This window comes from Myotis nattereri (assembly GCF_964212035.1).
Source record: "Myotis nattereri genome assembly, chromosome: 5".
Classification (NCBI taxonomy): Eukaryota; Metazoa; Chordata; class Mammalia; order Chiroptera; family Vespertilionidae; genus Myotis; species Myotis nattereri.
Genome location: NC_138080.1, coordinates 82,221,082 through 82,236,980, shown reverse-complemented (window position 1 = coordinate 82,236,980; position 15,899 = coordinate 82,221,082). Strand labels below are relative to the sequence as shown.

The 15,899-nt window shown below is 41.2% G+C and overlaps 3 protein-coding genes across 3 annotated transcripts in view; all 3 read right to left on the bottom strand.

Annotated features, from left to right (window-relative positions):
* LOC308518975 (protocadherin alpha-C2) overlaps positions 1-15,899 on the bottom strand; it is a gene marked incomplete at its 5' end in the record, with an annotated part of 138,374 nt that overhangs the window by 116,767 nt on the left and 5,708 nt on the right. The gene's annotated exons all lie outside the window — the stretch shown is intronic.
* Positions 208-2,628, bottom strand: LOC308519249 (protocadherin alpha-6-like; the record flags this gene model as incomplete). The annotated part of the gene is made up of 1 exon (XM_081091238.1): positions 208-2,628. The coding sequence occupies exon 1, from the start codon at positions 2,611-2,613 to the stop codon at positions 208-210; it is 2,406 nt and encodes an 801-aa protein (XP_080947364.1). The 5' UTR covers positions 2,614-2,628.
* On the bottom strand, positions 3,632-9,698 carry LOC308519246 (protocadherin alpha-5-like; the record flags this gene model as incomplete). Its single annotated transcript, XM_081091235.1, has 3 exons — positions 7,292-9,698; positions 4,113-4,189; positions 3,632-3,661 (listed from the first exon to the last, which is right to left on the bottom strand). The coding sequence occupies exons 1-3, from the start codon at positions 9,666-9,668 to the stop codon at positions 3,632-3,634; spliced, it is 2,484 nt and encodes an 827-aa protein (XP_080947361.1). The 5' UTR covers positions 9,669-9,698.

Below are 15,899 nucleotides of genomic sequence, written 5' to 3'. Positions count from 1 at the left end.
ACAAAAATAAAAAAATAACTAATATAAAGTGCCAATTATAACCTACAAGATTGGACACTCTAACAACAAAACTGCATATTTAACATACCAGTAAATATAATTCAACATAAAGAGTGAAAAAAGTGCAATAATATTAAAAACAAAATTACATATAAATCTATCAACTAAATATATAATGAATTATATAAAAATATTTGAGCAGAAAACCTAAAAGACTGCGTTTTTAAGTAGCTGAAAATAAAAATTCTTTAGACTCACGTTGTCTTCAGAGCTGGGACCCGGAGGAAGACTGGGGCTGAAGGCCATGAGGTCCGTCTTGGGCGGCCCCTCCCCAGAGCACACCCTCTGCCGCCTCTGCTGTGAGTACGACCAGCTGCCCACGGCGCTGGAGCACACCAGCACGGGCTTCCCCCGCCCGCACGCACCCTCCGTGGGCGGCGCCGAGCACCGCAGCGCCGTGTACAGCAGCAGCGAGAGCACCAGCAGGCTGGACACCGCGCAGATGGCGATGATCAGGTACACGTTCACGTCCACCAGCGCCGTCCCTGAGTCCTGGGCACCCAAAGACGCTCGCGAAGAGGCCTTAGGTGCCTGGCCGCTGTCCACCAGCGACAGCAGCACAGTGGCGGTGGCCACCAGCGCCGGCTCGCCATGGTCCTTCACCAGCACCAGCAGGCGCTGCCGCGGAGAGTCCGCCTCGTCCAGGGCGCGCGTCGTGCTGATCTCGCCCGTGTACAGCCCCACGCGGAACGGGCTGCGCGCACCACCCGCCGCCGGCAGCAGCTCATACGACAGCCACGCGTTGTAGCCCGAGTCCGCGTCCACCGCGCGCACCTTCGCCACCACCTGGCCCGCGCCCACCGACCGCGACACCAGCTCGCTCACAGCACCGCCCGGGCCGCCTGGAGCCGGCGGCAGCAGCGCGGGCGCGTTGTCGTTCTCGTCCAGCACGAACACCCGCAGCGTCACGGTGCTGCCCAGAGGAGGCTCGCCCGCGTCGCGCGCGCTCACCTGGAACTGCAGCAGCTCCAGCTCCTCGTGGTCCAGAGGCTGCAGCGCGAACACCCGGCCGCTCTCCGCGTGCACCGACACGTAGCTCGACAGCGCGCGCTCGCCCACCCGCCGCTCCACCAGCGAGTAGGACACCAGCGCGTTCTCCTGCGCGTCCGCGTCCCGCGCCGACACCGTGAAGATGTGGCGGCCGGGCGGGTTGTTCTCCTTCACGAACACCGTGTGCTCGGGCTGCGCGAACAGCGGCGCGTTGTCGTTCACGTCGGCCACCTCCACGGACACGCTGGCTGTGGACGACAGAGAAGGCGAGCCCCCGTCCCGCGCTGTCACCACCAGCTCATAGTTCGCCACACTCTCGCGGTCCAGGGCGCTGTCCAGCACCAGCGAATAGTAATTCTTGAAGGTAGACACCAGCCTGAAGGGCCCGTGGGGCATCAGGACGCAGGTCACCTGGCCATTGGCGCCAGCATCGTGGTCGGACACACTGATTAGGGCAATCACACTACCGAGGGGAGCGTCTTCCCTGACTGGAAGGGACAATGAAGTCAAGGAAATCTGAGGGACGTTATCATTAACATCTAAGACTTTTACCAAAACTGTACAATGACCCGCCATCGGTGGGTGGCCTCTGTCCGTGGCGTCAATGCGAATTTTATAGGATTTCACTTTTTCAAAGTCCAAATTATTTCGAATATTTATTTCTCCACTATTAGAATCTATGCTAAACTGGTCAATAACCATGGGTGAAACAAAGCTATTAAAAGAGTAAGAAACCTCCTGATTAATTCCTTCGTCGGGATCAGAAGCATTCAGTCTGATAACTATTGTTCCGTTGTCTGAGTTTTCGAATATTCTCACTTCATATTCAGACTGTTGGAAACGGGGAGCATTGTCATTCACGTCCATCACGGTGACCAGCACCTGAGCGCTCCCGGTGAGCTCAGGTTTGCCTCTGTCAGTGGCCATGAGCAATAAATTATGTTCAGGAGTTTCCTCTCTGTCCAAAGGCTTCCTTAACACGAGCCCAATTTGTGTATTATCATCACTGTTTGTTTTCACATCTAGCGTGAAATATTCACTGGAACTGAGTTTGTAGGTTAAAATGGAATTTACACCAACATCCTCATCCGAAGCGCCCTCTAGTGGAAACAGAGAATCTGGCAGCCTAGATTCGTAAATGAGCACTCTTTGTTCCTTTACCGGAAACACCGGCGGGTTGTCATTAATGTCCTTCACCTCCACCTCCACGTGGAAAACCTGCAGCGGCCGCTCCACCACCACCTCCAGGTGGATGCTGCACTCCAGGCTCCGCCCGCACAGCTCCTCCCGATCGATCCGAGAATTCACAAACAAAATGCCATTCTGCAGATTTACCTCCAGAAGGTCCCCGCGGCCCTTGGACGCCACCCGGAACAGGCGCGGCACCAGCTCCGCCAGCTCCAGCCCCAGGTCCTGCGCGATGCGGCCCACGAAGGTGCCGTGCTTGGCCTCCTCCGCCACCGAGTAGTGAACCTGGCCGCTCCCAGCCTCCCAGGCTGCAAGGAACAGAAGCGAGAGCAGCAGACACCGAGATCCCAGGCGGCCTTCCAGGGTAATAACCATGTCAAATGCTTGTTTTATTTCCAACAGAAGATCTCTCGGCATTGAGATGAAATACGGTATGATCCAAGTCTGTTAATGCAAGTCTTCTGCGCCTGCCATCATTCAGCACTGGTGGAAGGATGCAGTAATAGGATTGTGTTTGAATACTAGCTAGAAGCTAGATGTAACTTCCTGGTAGACAGCGACATCATGCGGCTCCAAGGGGTAAGTAAGAAATGAATTCACATAACTGCGCTATGCTCTAGCAGTCTAGTTCTTTAAATTTTTTTAAAAAGTCTTCTTTTGTCTTACTTTAATAGTAAATCTCCTCATGTTTGTCATCTGCAGAGTCGGTTTCATCTTCTCTGACTTCTTTTATAATTTAGAGTAGGGTAAAGGATCAACTTTTTCATAGTGAAATGACTTTCCTTCCAATAATTTATATATCAATCAATTAAGAAAATTTAAGTGTGATTCGAACGCGGTTTGGGAATTAGAAGTGCAAATTATCCTACACTTTTTATGTACATAAAAAACATTTGCCTATATTTCAGTCATCAGACATGCTGTTATATATTTTGCTCTGAGAAAAGAATGTAATTTTAAATGAACAAATTATATCCAAAATTTTAAAACCTTATAGATTATTGAAGTCCATTATTTTTTTTTGTTCAATGAATATCAAATATTCCTGTGGATGGCTCTTTTACTTAATAATGGAAGATAAAGATTTTAGTGTAATTTATATTCTTTGCATTTATAAATTTCTCTGCAGTTTATATTAGGCCTCCCCCTTAAAACATTTTCCTTCACATACTTCCCCATCATTACTAATTCTAGTGAAATTTCTACCCATTGTTTCCTGATGCTGTGATCCTTCAGTTGCCCCTAAATGGCCTCATATTTTTCTCTCAACCTCAACCTTTTATATGCTTTTATTTCAGTGTTCCCACCCACTTCCAATGTTTCAATTAAGAGTTTTATTTAAGATATCCCCAAACCTACATCTTTCTTATTGCTATGGTTATAATTGTCATTTTCACCCATAGATGCTGAAAATTGCTAGGAACTGCAATGGAAATAGGTTTGGAAAATAATTTAATTACAATTTGAGGAATATGAAGAGAAATCATTACTAACTCCCAAATTCAACTCTTGAAATTTTCATTTTATTTTAATGGCATGAACATTCTCCGTATCACCAATATGATACCTTTTATTGCATCTTCTTCCTTACCTTCCCTATTCAAAGTCTGTCTAGAGTCCATTTTTCTTTTCACATACCATCGCATTTATCTTCATGACTACAGCTTTTATTGAATTGCACTAAATTAAAAAATTCCGAGAAATTAAAATAACTTCTACATGACCTGATAAGTGATCACAAGGTAACTTTTCCATTGTTATTTTCAACTACTCCCCAATGTGAATTCTATTTTACATACATAATAGATCACTTGTTTTCTTCTTCAACACATTATTTGTTCAAGCTGTTTCTATAAAATTACCTCCATCTTTACCTGTGAAAATGTTAGCTTCACATCAAAGTAAAGCCCAACTTTCAATTTCACCATGAATTCATTCTTAATGTCATCAACTGGAAGTGATTAAACTCTTTCACAAAGAAGAAATCAGAGTCACAAAAAGAGACTTCTCAAATGGACACATGCCAACATACACCTTCTGTTAAAATTCTGATATACTTGTAAAATCATCAAGACAACTGTAATCAAAGCTCCCCCCAATAAGTTACACCTTAAAATTATAACCTAGATCAATGTAGTAGCTCTTATCACTAAGTTTCTATTGCAGTTATTTTGAATAAACAAATAGTTCATTTGCTACCCAATAATAACCCCAAAAGAAAAGGGTCCTTTGCTTGCAGGAAGATTAAGACTTGACAAAAGATATATTGAACTGCAGTCTTGTTCTTAAAATGTTTCAATAGTGTTTCATAAATTTTGCCTTAAATGAAGTCTCTTCAAATTTCAACTTTCTAATTTGTTAATTAAAATTAAGTATCAAACCTCTTTCCATTACAATTCCTAGCAACTTCCAGAAAGCTTATAATTCTATTAAGTATAATAATTTTAATAATTCTGTTTATTGGCTTTAGTAGAAAATTATACAATGTTTCTAAAATCATTTATGTAAAATAAGTTAACATGGAAAAGGAAAATGGTCCTCTCATGAGAAACAGCTTAATGATGTATTCAGTTATTTCTAAAAATACGTAATTCATTCTAGTGGGGCTGGTGTGGCTCAGTGTTCAGTGTTTGAGCGTGGACCTGTGAACCAGGAGGTTCGTTCCAGTTGGGGTGGGGTTACGGGCTCCATCACCAGTAGCGGGTGTGCAGGAGGCAGGAAATCAATGATTCTCTTTCATCATTGATGTTTCTATCATCCTCTCTCTCCTTTCCTCTCTGAAATCAATAAAATCTATTTTAAAAATAATTCATTCTAGTTAAGGGAGAAGATTATGTATAGAAGAAAAGGCTTAGTCAATCTATGAATAACTTCCTCTCCCAAAGAAAGATTTCAGTTATAACATAAATCAAAGAATTTCTATTTTAAAACTAAATTAACTTGATTTTTTTAAAATCTGCCAATTGCTAACAAATTGGTGAGAACTCCCTTCTCAATTTCTAGGATTTCCCCCAAAGTAATGGGATATTCAAAGTATTTGAATAGTATGATACAAGTGTATTTATAAAATTAAATACATGTGAGAATGCAAGAAATAGGCAAAGCAATAAAAATGGGAATTGACATTTTATAATACGAAATGTGAAATATTAACTACCTGCTAAACCCACATTGTTGTTGTTGTTTTTCAACAATTGTAGAAAAACAATTGTCTGTATTTGAGATGGAGGGTACCCTTGCCTATGGTAGATTCAAATATACAGCTTTGTTATACATCATTGTATTGGTAAGCAACCAACTCAAGAGGGAAGTTTGTATCATGGTACAGTTACTTTTTAATCAGAAAACATAAAAGCAACCATAAGTACAAAATTTTCCAAATTTTTCATTGATTTTTAGAGAGAGAGGAAGGGAGAGGGAGACAGAAAGAAACATCGATGTGAGAGAGAAACATCCATCTGCTGCCTCCTGCACACACCCGACCTGGGGTCCAGCCCTATTGGTGCATAGGATGATGCCCAACCAACTAAGCCACACCGGCCAGGGCAGGACCAAAATTTTAATTTAGAAATGTTAAAATTTTCCTTACTATGAGATTTCACAATGACATCTCACCAACATAATTTAATAAATTGTAAAAATGCAAGTTAGGCGAAAGCTAATCATTGTTCCACTAAATGTTGGTGTTAATAGGGAAAAATAATGCTATATCTACAAAATGGGACACGATCGATCTGGGAAGAAATATGAGACATCCCCTTAAGTAACAATATGTCGTTACTTATTGATTGAAGATATATTGATTGAAGAAAACAAGAGGAAAAGCAAAATGAATATTATGGAATAAGATGGGAGAGGGCAGTTTATTTGTATATAAAGAAAACATCTCCAGAAAGATAACCAAGGTATTGCAATATCTGAAATACTTAAAAGATGTATTAAATGGCTTGATATTGGAGATGGGAGGGAAACATTTTAAACCATGTAAATGTATTTCCTAATAAGAATGAATAAAATGAAACATTCAAGCTAAAAATATTAATCTATAAATTCATCATGAGCATGCTAGCCTAACTGTTTAGATAAACTTGAAGAGAATTATTCCATACTCAAATATTACTGAAAAACATAAATTAAATTGGTGTAACAAAAATACTGAAATAATTGATATTCAACGGAAAACAAAAGGAAAACTAATTCAATGACGTAAAAACATTTTGACGTACCATAGTATCAGGCTTTGAGAACAAATAATAACTCCAAATATATGTCTTACAAGCATTTTCCTACATTTTCTAAGATTGAAAATTAAAATATTTATAAAAATTTAATTCCGGAAACAATTTCTATCATGGAAAAAATTAATCCATTAACTACAACCATAAAAACCTTATAAAGAGAGGGAATATTACTGAAATAAACTCTATAATACAAAGCAATTCTCTCCAACAAACCAAAATTAATTTTAAATATAAGCATATTTTAAAATATATTTTTATTGATTTCAGAGAGGAAGGGAGAGAATGATAGAAACATCAATGATGAGAGAGAATCATTGATTGGCTGCCTCCTGCACGCCCCCTACTGGGGATGTGCCCTTGACCAGAATCAAACCTGGACCCTTCAGTCTGCAGGCCCACGCTCCATCCACTGAGCCAAACCAGCTAAGGCAATTTTAAGTTAAAGAGATAGTACCAACAGATAACTTACACCTAAAAGAATGGTAAGTACAAAGCCATAATCCATATATATAAAAGCCTGAGCAACCATTACGACTGGACCACGGACCACCACCGGTAGCTACAATGTGCACTGACCACCAGGGGGCAGAGCTCAATGCAGGAGCTGCCCCCTGGTGGTCAGTGTGCTCCCACAGCCAACCTCCCTGGCCAGCCAACTTCCCTTGGTACTGGCCGCCCCATCAACCCCAATCCCGGGCCAGGCTGAGGGACCCACCCTTGCATGAATTTATGCATGGGACCTCTAGTTTAAAATTAAAAAAAATTGAGAGAAATATTAAACATTAAATATGAAAAAAAATGACGAAAATAACCATGAATAAAATATTTGAGACTCACATTGTCTTCAGAGCTGGGACCATGAGGTAGGCTGGGACTGAAGGCCATGAGGTCCGTCTTGGGCGGCCCCTCCCCAGAGCACACCCTCTGCCGCCTCTGCTGTGAGTACGACCAGCTGCCCACGGCGCTGGAGCACACCAACACGGGCTTCCTCGGCCCGCACGCACCCTCCCTGGGCGGCGCCGAGCACCGCAGCGCCGTGTACAGCAGCAGCGAGAGCACCAGCAGGCTGGACACCGCGCAGATGGCGATGATCAGGTACACGTTCACGTCCACCAGCGCCGTCCCTGAGCCCTGGGCACCCAAAGAAGCTCGCGAAGAGGCCTTAGGTGCCTGGCCACTGTCCACCAGCGACAGCAGCACAGTGGCGGTGGCCATAAGCGCCGGCTCGCCATGGTCCTTCACCAGCACCAGCAGGCGCTGGCGCGGAGAGTCCGCCTCGTCCAGGGCGCGCGTCGTGCTGACCTCGCCCGTGTACAGCCCCACGCGGAACGGGCTGCGCGCACCATCCGCCGCCGGCAGCAGCTCATACGACAGCCACGCGTTGTAGCCCGAGTCCGCGTCCACCGCGCGCACCTTCGCCACCACCTGGCCCGCGCCCACCGACCGCGACACCAGCTCGCTCACAGCACCGCCCAGGCCGCCTGGAGCCGGCGGCAGCAGCGCGGGCGCGTTGTCGTTCTCGTCCAGCACGAACACCCGCAGCGTCACGGTGCTGCCCAGAGGAGGCTCGCCCGCGTCGCGCGCGCTCACCTGGAACTGCAGCAGCTCCAGCTCCTCGTGGTCCAGAGGCTGCAGCGCGGACACCCGGCCGCTCTCCGCGTGCACCGACACGTAGCTCGACAGCGCGCGCTCGCCCACCCGCCGCTCCACCAGCGAGTAGGACACCAGCGCGTTCTCCTGCGCGTCCGCGTCCCGCGCCGACACCGTGAAGATGTGGCGGCCGGGCGGGTTGTTCTCCTTCACGAACACCGTGTGCTCGGGCTGCGCGAACAGCGGCGCGTTGTCGTTCACGTCGGCCACCTCCACGGACACGCTGGCTGTGGCCGACAGCGAAGGCGAGCCCCCGTCCCGCGCTGTCACCACCAGCTCATAGTTCGCCATGCTCTCGCGGTCCAGGGCGCTGTCCAGCACCAGCGAATAGTAATTCTTGAAGGTGGACACCAGCCTGAAGGGAACGTGTGGCGTCAGGGTGCAGGTCACTTGTCCGTTGGCACCGGAATCTCGGTCGGACAGACTGATCAAAGCAATGACTGTGTCCAGTGGAGTATCCTCTTTGACCGGCAGAGATAGGGAAGTTACGGCCATCTCTGGAGTGTTATCATTCTCATCCAAGAGTTTCACTATTACTTTGCAGTGTCCAGTTAATGGGAATGTACTTTTATCTACAGCATCGATGTTGATTTCATATAAATTACAGTCTTCATAATCCAGTTCTCCCTTAACCATTATTTCCCCACTATTAGAATTGATTGTAAATTTAGATTTTACATTGTCAAGAACAAGATTACTAAAGAGGTACACTATTTCCTTATTAATACCCTCATCTGCATCTGAGGCGTTCAATTTAATAACTAACGTCCCATTCGGTGTATTTTCAAGTAATCTAACGTTATACACTGATTTATCAAATTCTGGGGCATTATCATTTGCATCCAATACATTGATCAATAACTGAACAGTACCTGTTAGTTCAGGTTTTCCTCCATCCACTGCAATCAGTAATAAACGAAGTTCTTGGGTTTCTTCTCTGTCTACTGGCTTCGTCAATACTAGCCCTAAAGAGTTAGTTCCTTCTTCATTTGTTTTCACATCCAAATGAAAATGTTCATTAGAATTTAACTTGTATCTCAATTCTGCGTTTGCTCCGATATCCATATCAAATGCGCCCTCTAGCGGAAACCTGGAATCTACTGTTCTTGATTCTAAAATAAATAATCTTTGTTCTTGTCGCAAGAACCTTGGCGGGTTGTCGTTAATGTCCTTCACCTCCACCTCCACGTGGAAAACCTGCAGCGGCCTCTCCACCACCACCTCCAGGTGGATGCTGCACTCAGCCCTCCGCCCGCACAGCTCCTCGCGGTCGATCCGAGAATTCACAAACAAAATGCCATTCTGCAGATTTACCTCCAGAAGGTCCCCGCGGCCCTTGGACGCCACCCGGAACAGGCGCGGCACCAGCTCCGCCAGCTCCAGCCCCAGGTCCTGCGCGATGCGGCCCACGAAGGTGCCGTGCTTGGCCTCCTCCTGGACGGAGTAGTGGACCTGGCCGCTCCCGGCCTCCCAGGCTGCGATGAGCAGAAGGGAGAGCAGCAGACGCCGGGCTCCCGTCCTTCTTTGGGAACATACCATCGCAAATTTGGTGCAATTTTCAAACGTCTTTGCACTACCACACAACAGCTTTGGGAAACTTAATTCCCAATTTGCTTTAATTTTTACTTGCTCGCCTTTTCATCTTCAGCCGCTGAGGAAAAAATGGAGTGGCCTTTTTCTAAGGAATGTAAACTGACTGTACTGTATTCCTTTGTTTAAAAATAAAATAAAAACGCGGTTTCTAGCGCCATCATGTGGATGAAAGGGTGAGTATTTTACCTTGATATGCTTTATTTTCCTTACATTTGTTAAATATTTCCTCATTTCAATGACTCGAGTATTCTTTATTTCCCTTATCTCCAATCAAAATATAACCGTAAATTTTTAATAAAAGATAAATTTTCATTAAACATTGCAAAATCAATACTAATTGAGTAGTGCCACACCAATCTTTTCTAAAGTGATAATTATTGATTTATTTTCTTTAGGGAGAGGCTTTATAGATTCACTAGATGACTTTAAACGTTTTAGTTTTTTATCTTTTCTGTTTCAATATATTTTATTTAAAATTCTTGAATTTTTATTATTTTTATGCTATGTTTGTATACTACTTTTATGTTACTCATAAAACAAATTCATACTCCTATTGGCCGTATTTAATATTGGATCTTATTTTCAAAGTAACTAAAACTATTTGAATAGTATTCTTGTCTGAGTTCCATTTTGGAAGTCTGATTTTCAAATTGCTGAAATCCATTTCTTTAATTTCTCTCAATATCACCCAACTACCTTTACAGTTCACTGAAAAATTATAATGTGGAGATTTAAATTTTCTAGAAGCCTTAATCAATTTTGGTAAACATCTTGACACAATTTTCTAATTAGATTCATTAAGACAGCATTTCATCAAGTTGCTATTATCTATAAGTCCATGTTGATATAAATTGTGGGCTCACATATCTTTGCTTTTATGCAACAAATAAAAATCCTAATGTCTGTAGATAAACTACTCTATAAAATGTTTGGGTTCTAGTAAGAATTAAAAGGGTGAAAATAAAGCACATTATTAACTGGGCTAACTCTATGTTAATTTTATCTCTTTGAACCCTCCAGTTGATTTGCTGCATGATACCACTTAGACATCACTTAATAAATGTAGCCAGAAGAAAATGTCCCCAATCTTTCTAATGAAAATATATTTAACATTCTTTAAATGTTACAAAATCTTCCTTATCTGTGAAGATAAAGGGTTCAGGACATCAACAATTCTATTACTTGACACTTTTACATATAAAGCATAAATCCCAAATATATTTCCTTAGTTCTGGTATAAATCATATGTGGGACTTGAAGTATTTGTGTGTGTGTCAATGTAGAAAACAAATGTGGAAAAGTGGTAATATGAAGAATAGCTTGAAAAGCAATAAGGAATTACTAAAGAAAATACAAAGTCATTTGAAATTAATTTGTTTCCTAGTATTCAAAGTAGTAATGTAAAGAAATAAAATATTACTGGATTTATTTCTGATATAATTATTAAAGTATATATCATTCATTTAATTTTTGGAAAAATCTTACTATCTCTACTGTTCTGACTTTCCCCTTAGCATTCAGATCATCCAAACACTAAAGAATTTAAACACTAATCAACTTTCAAGACCACTTACTAAACAGATAATAATTTTAAATATTTTAATGCACAATAATAAAAAGGAAAATTATAATCAATGTGTCAAAAATATCAGTTAACATCGATACACTTTCTATTACAGATCCATGGTAATATGAAACTATAGTATAAATAAATTACTTGGAAAAAAGCAAATATTAAATATTTAACAGCCAAACTGACAGTGTGGTATTTACAGTGTTTGCATAGTAATTGTATAGACAGAATATTTTCAGTATATATTTAAATATTTTTTAAAAGATACTAACTGGAGAAAATGTCATCAACACTATCACATGCTTCTCTTAGTTTATAATATTTTCATGTAACTACAAAGATATTTCAGGAGAAAACAAAACTCTTGACATTTGATCCACCTTTTCATCTGTTAGATTATATTAAGCCTTTGAATTATCATCTTGCATTTGTCTTTTAATGCTCAACTCTTTTTTGGAGGTTACTTTCTCAACAATTATAGACTTTATAATCTTAATTCTATAGATGGCTCCATAGGTAGAGAAAATTCTTTAAATCTTTTTCCAAACCATTCTTCCAATCAAGTATTACAGATTACTTCATTGACTGAACTTTTCACTAGCTAGTTTCTCTGGAAATTTCAGTTACAGTTAAGCCCCACTGCAGAAATAAAAACCCTTCATTGACACTGAATTTAGGTTAAGAAAACCAGGTAGTTTGGAGGCATCTCTTCCTAATTTACTGGGAAGTATTCAGGAAGATTTTACACTAGAAAATTTAATTTTTCATTGGAGTCTAAATGTTCTTTATTTGCTACAAAACCAGAATAAAATTTTAATATGCTATAATATATTTTGCTCCTCTCTATAGAAAACTCTATAGGTCTATCACACTGCTGAGAAATAGCAGGTGAAATTGAAGTAATCTTTTAAAGATTTATAAATAATTTATGCATCTGGGTCAAATTTGACCAAAATTATGTATAAAAATAATTTATCCTATGCATGCATATTGTGTGTATACCATACATATCTTTACATTACTTTTATAATGGTTCAACTTTCCTATAAAGTATTGAGCTAAAATATTTATATTATATATCCATTCTGGAGAGAAAATCTGAGTATTGCTAAAGTGCCTCTGAGAGAATAAGTAAATTAAGTAGTTTTCCTCACAATACCATTGCCTTCATTAATGCCAAATGAGCTCATTTCATGGTGAAAGGGACAGTGGAGCAAAGTCCTAGAACTTTTGGGCTTAGTCTATGCATTCACGTTAATAGCGTTAGGCAAGTTTTTTTATGTCTCTGAGCCACAGATTAGTCATCATTAAATTGAGAGAAATTACTAACTCTTAGGTCACATCCAGTTTTAAAATTCTAGGCCAAATGAATAGAACTTAGTGAGGTACAAAATTCCTATAGCATTAGCCAGTATCCAGGATTAAAAAAAAAAAAAGCAGGGTAATTAAACAGTAATAAACTTCAATAAGCTTGGTTCTCATGATACCAATGGTGGGGAGACTATAAAATCAACCTGGGGAGTTTGAGAGATAAAAGTAAAATGTTTGGAAGATTTATAATGATAGATATCATTGTAGTAGATAAAAAGAGAAAAATTTTATTTCAAGTCTTTCCATAAATGCCCTAAATCCATATATGTGGAGGAATATAACTACATCTAGAACTACAACTTCCACGCACAATACCCAGAATTCAATACATTATCAAGCTAACTGAGCAAGAGGATCATAAGAAAAAATGAACAATGAAAAAGATGCAGATGATCCAATTATTACAGTGATCCAGCAGATCAAAAATAAACTGTGATTAATGTAATAAGTTTTAAAAATTCACCATAATGTTAATCTATTTCTAAAAGTAAAATTATAATTCTAAAGTTAAAAATGTCATAATTGAAGGTTAGGTTCAATCAATGATTTTAACACTAGACTGAACTAAGAAGAAAGGGGGAAATGCTAAAGTAGATGATTGGTCAGAATAAAATATCCAGCATGTAATAAAAAAGATCAAATATGATTTTCAAAAAATAGATAGGGCACTGAAGATATAAGAGATATGGTGAAAAATTTAATCCACATATCCCTTCAATTACAGAAGAGGAAAAGAAAAAAACATGAGGCAGAAGCAATGTTTGAAGGCAGACAGCTGAAATTTTGCTAGACTGATGAAAGACATCAAACCACATATTCAAGAAGCTTTAAAAACCACAAGCTAGATAAAACCAAAAAAATTAAAACTGAGCATATAATAAAGGAATGGAAAAATCAAAAACAAAGAAAAATTATGAAAAGGAGCTGAAGAAAAAGAAAAATGCAGACCACCTGAACAATAATTTTGACAGCCATCTTTTCTTTTTTTTTTTAATATTTTTTATTGATTAAGATATTACATATGTGTACCCTCAACCCCCCCTCTCCCCGCTCACCCCCTCACCCCCCCGTTGTCCGTGTCCATTGGTTAGGCCTATATGCTTGCATATAAGTCCTTTGGTTGATCTTTCCCCCTTGCCCCCACCCTCCCCTACCTTCCCTCCAAGGCCCGACAGTCCAATCAATGCCTCTCCGTCTCTGGATCAGTCCTTGTTCATCAGTTTATGTTGTTCATTATATTCCACAAATAAGTGAGATCTTGTGGTATTTATCCGCTCTCCAGTTCCATCCATGCTGTGGCAAATGGTAAGAGTTCCTTTTTCTTCTTCCTCTTCTTAAAGAATACCTTTCAGCTTTTCATATAATGCTGGTTTGGTGGTGATGAACTCCTTTAGCTTATTCTTATCCGTGAAGCTCTTTATCTGACCTTCCATTCTGAATGATAGCTTTGCTGGATAAAGTAATCTTGGTTGCAGGTTCTTGCTATTCATCTCTTTGAATATTTCTTGCCACTCTCTTCTGGCCTGCATGGTTTCTGTTGAGAAATCAGCTGACAGTCGGATGGGTACTCCCTTGTAGGTAACTGACTGTCTTTCTCTTGCTGCTTTTAAGATTCTCTCTTTATCTTTTGCTCTTGGCATTTTAATTATGATGTGTCTTGGTGTGGTCCTCTTTGGATTCCTTTTGTTTGGGGTTCTCTGCGCTTCCTGGACTTGTAAGTCCATTTCTTTCACCAGGTGGGGGAAGTTTTCTGTCATTATTTCTTCGAAAAGGTTTTCAATATCTTGCCCTCTCTCTCCTTCTGGTACCCCTATAATTCTGATGTTGGTACGCTTTAAGTTGTCCCAGAGGTTCCTTACACTATCTTCATATTTTTTGAATCTCTTTTCTTTTTTCTTTTTCGGTTGGGTATTTTTTGTTTCTTTGCATTTCAAATCTTTGACTTGATTCTTGGGATCCTCTTGTCTGCTGTTGGAGCTCTGTAAAGTATTCTTTATTGCAGTCAGTGTATGCATAATTTCTAATTGGTCCTTTTTCATGACCTCCATGGTCTCACCATACTCCTTGAGGGATTCATTAAATTTATCGGCGGTTTCCATAAAATTCTTGACAAACCTTATAAACGTGGACTTGAACTCTATATCCAGTCGTCTGGCCTCCTCCGTTTCTGCCAATTGTGACCTGTTTCTTTGTCTCCGCATTTTGGCTGCTTCCCTGTGTTGATAGAGTGGCCTGCGCGCCAGGTGTCCTGTAGGGCCCAGTGGCTCAGCCTCCCCAGTTACCCGGGGTGGACACTCTTGGTGCACTCTTGGTGCCTCGCTTGTTGTAGGATCACTGGGAGGAATTGACCTCCAGGCCAATTGGCTGTGGGAAGCAGCTGTGTCTGAAGTGGGAGAATGGTCCCCCTCTGACCACTGGGTACAGTGGCTCCTGGATCTAAGGAGGTGCTAATTCAGCCCCTGCCTGAGGCCACACAGCAGGAACTACGAAGAGGCTCAGCTGTGAAGCAATGCAAGCCGCTGCGGGGCCTTGGGCCTTCTCTTGGAAGTTCCGGGTCTGGCTGGCCCGGCTGCAGTTAGGTAATTATCAGGTTGCAAAGTTCTGGGGCATTCACATGCAAAAGCCTCTGCCGCAGCCCGGGTGGGGCGGGGTCTCAGGGAGGCAAAAGGCCGGAGAAAGAAGCTATGGCTGATTCTCCCGCCCAGCGTGCTTTTCTTTTCTTCTAGTTGTAGAAATTACACTCAGCCAGCCTTCCTGTTGTTTTGGACGATGTTTGCTCCGTCCTTTGGGCTAATTTTCAATTGTTGTGGGAGGCGACTATTTCCCGGTGTTTATCTATGCCGCCATCTTAGTTTCTCCCTCCGACAGCCATCTTTTCAAAAGAAGACTATGGAATGTCATCTTGAAAGTGCTGGGGGTGGGGAATAACTTCCCACTCAGCAAAACTATTTCCCAAAAGTGATGGTGAAATAAGCATATTTGTGATATATAAAAGTTAGAGAATTCTTTACTACCAGAAATATTAATATTATTAATATTCTATTTAACATAGCACTAATGGTTCTACCCAATGCCATAAGACACAAAGGATATAAAAGGTATAAGAACTGAAAAGAATAAAATGCAACCATTATTACCTGCTGATAGGATGATTGTCTATATCAAAAAATATAAAGCACTTGTAGATAAATTACTAGAATTAATAACATGTTAAAACAAAACAAAAAATACAA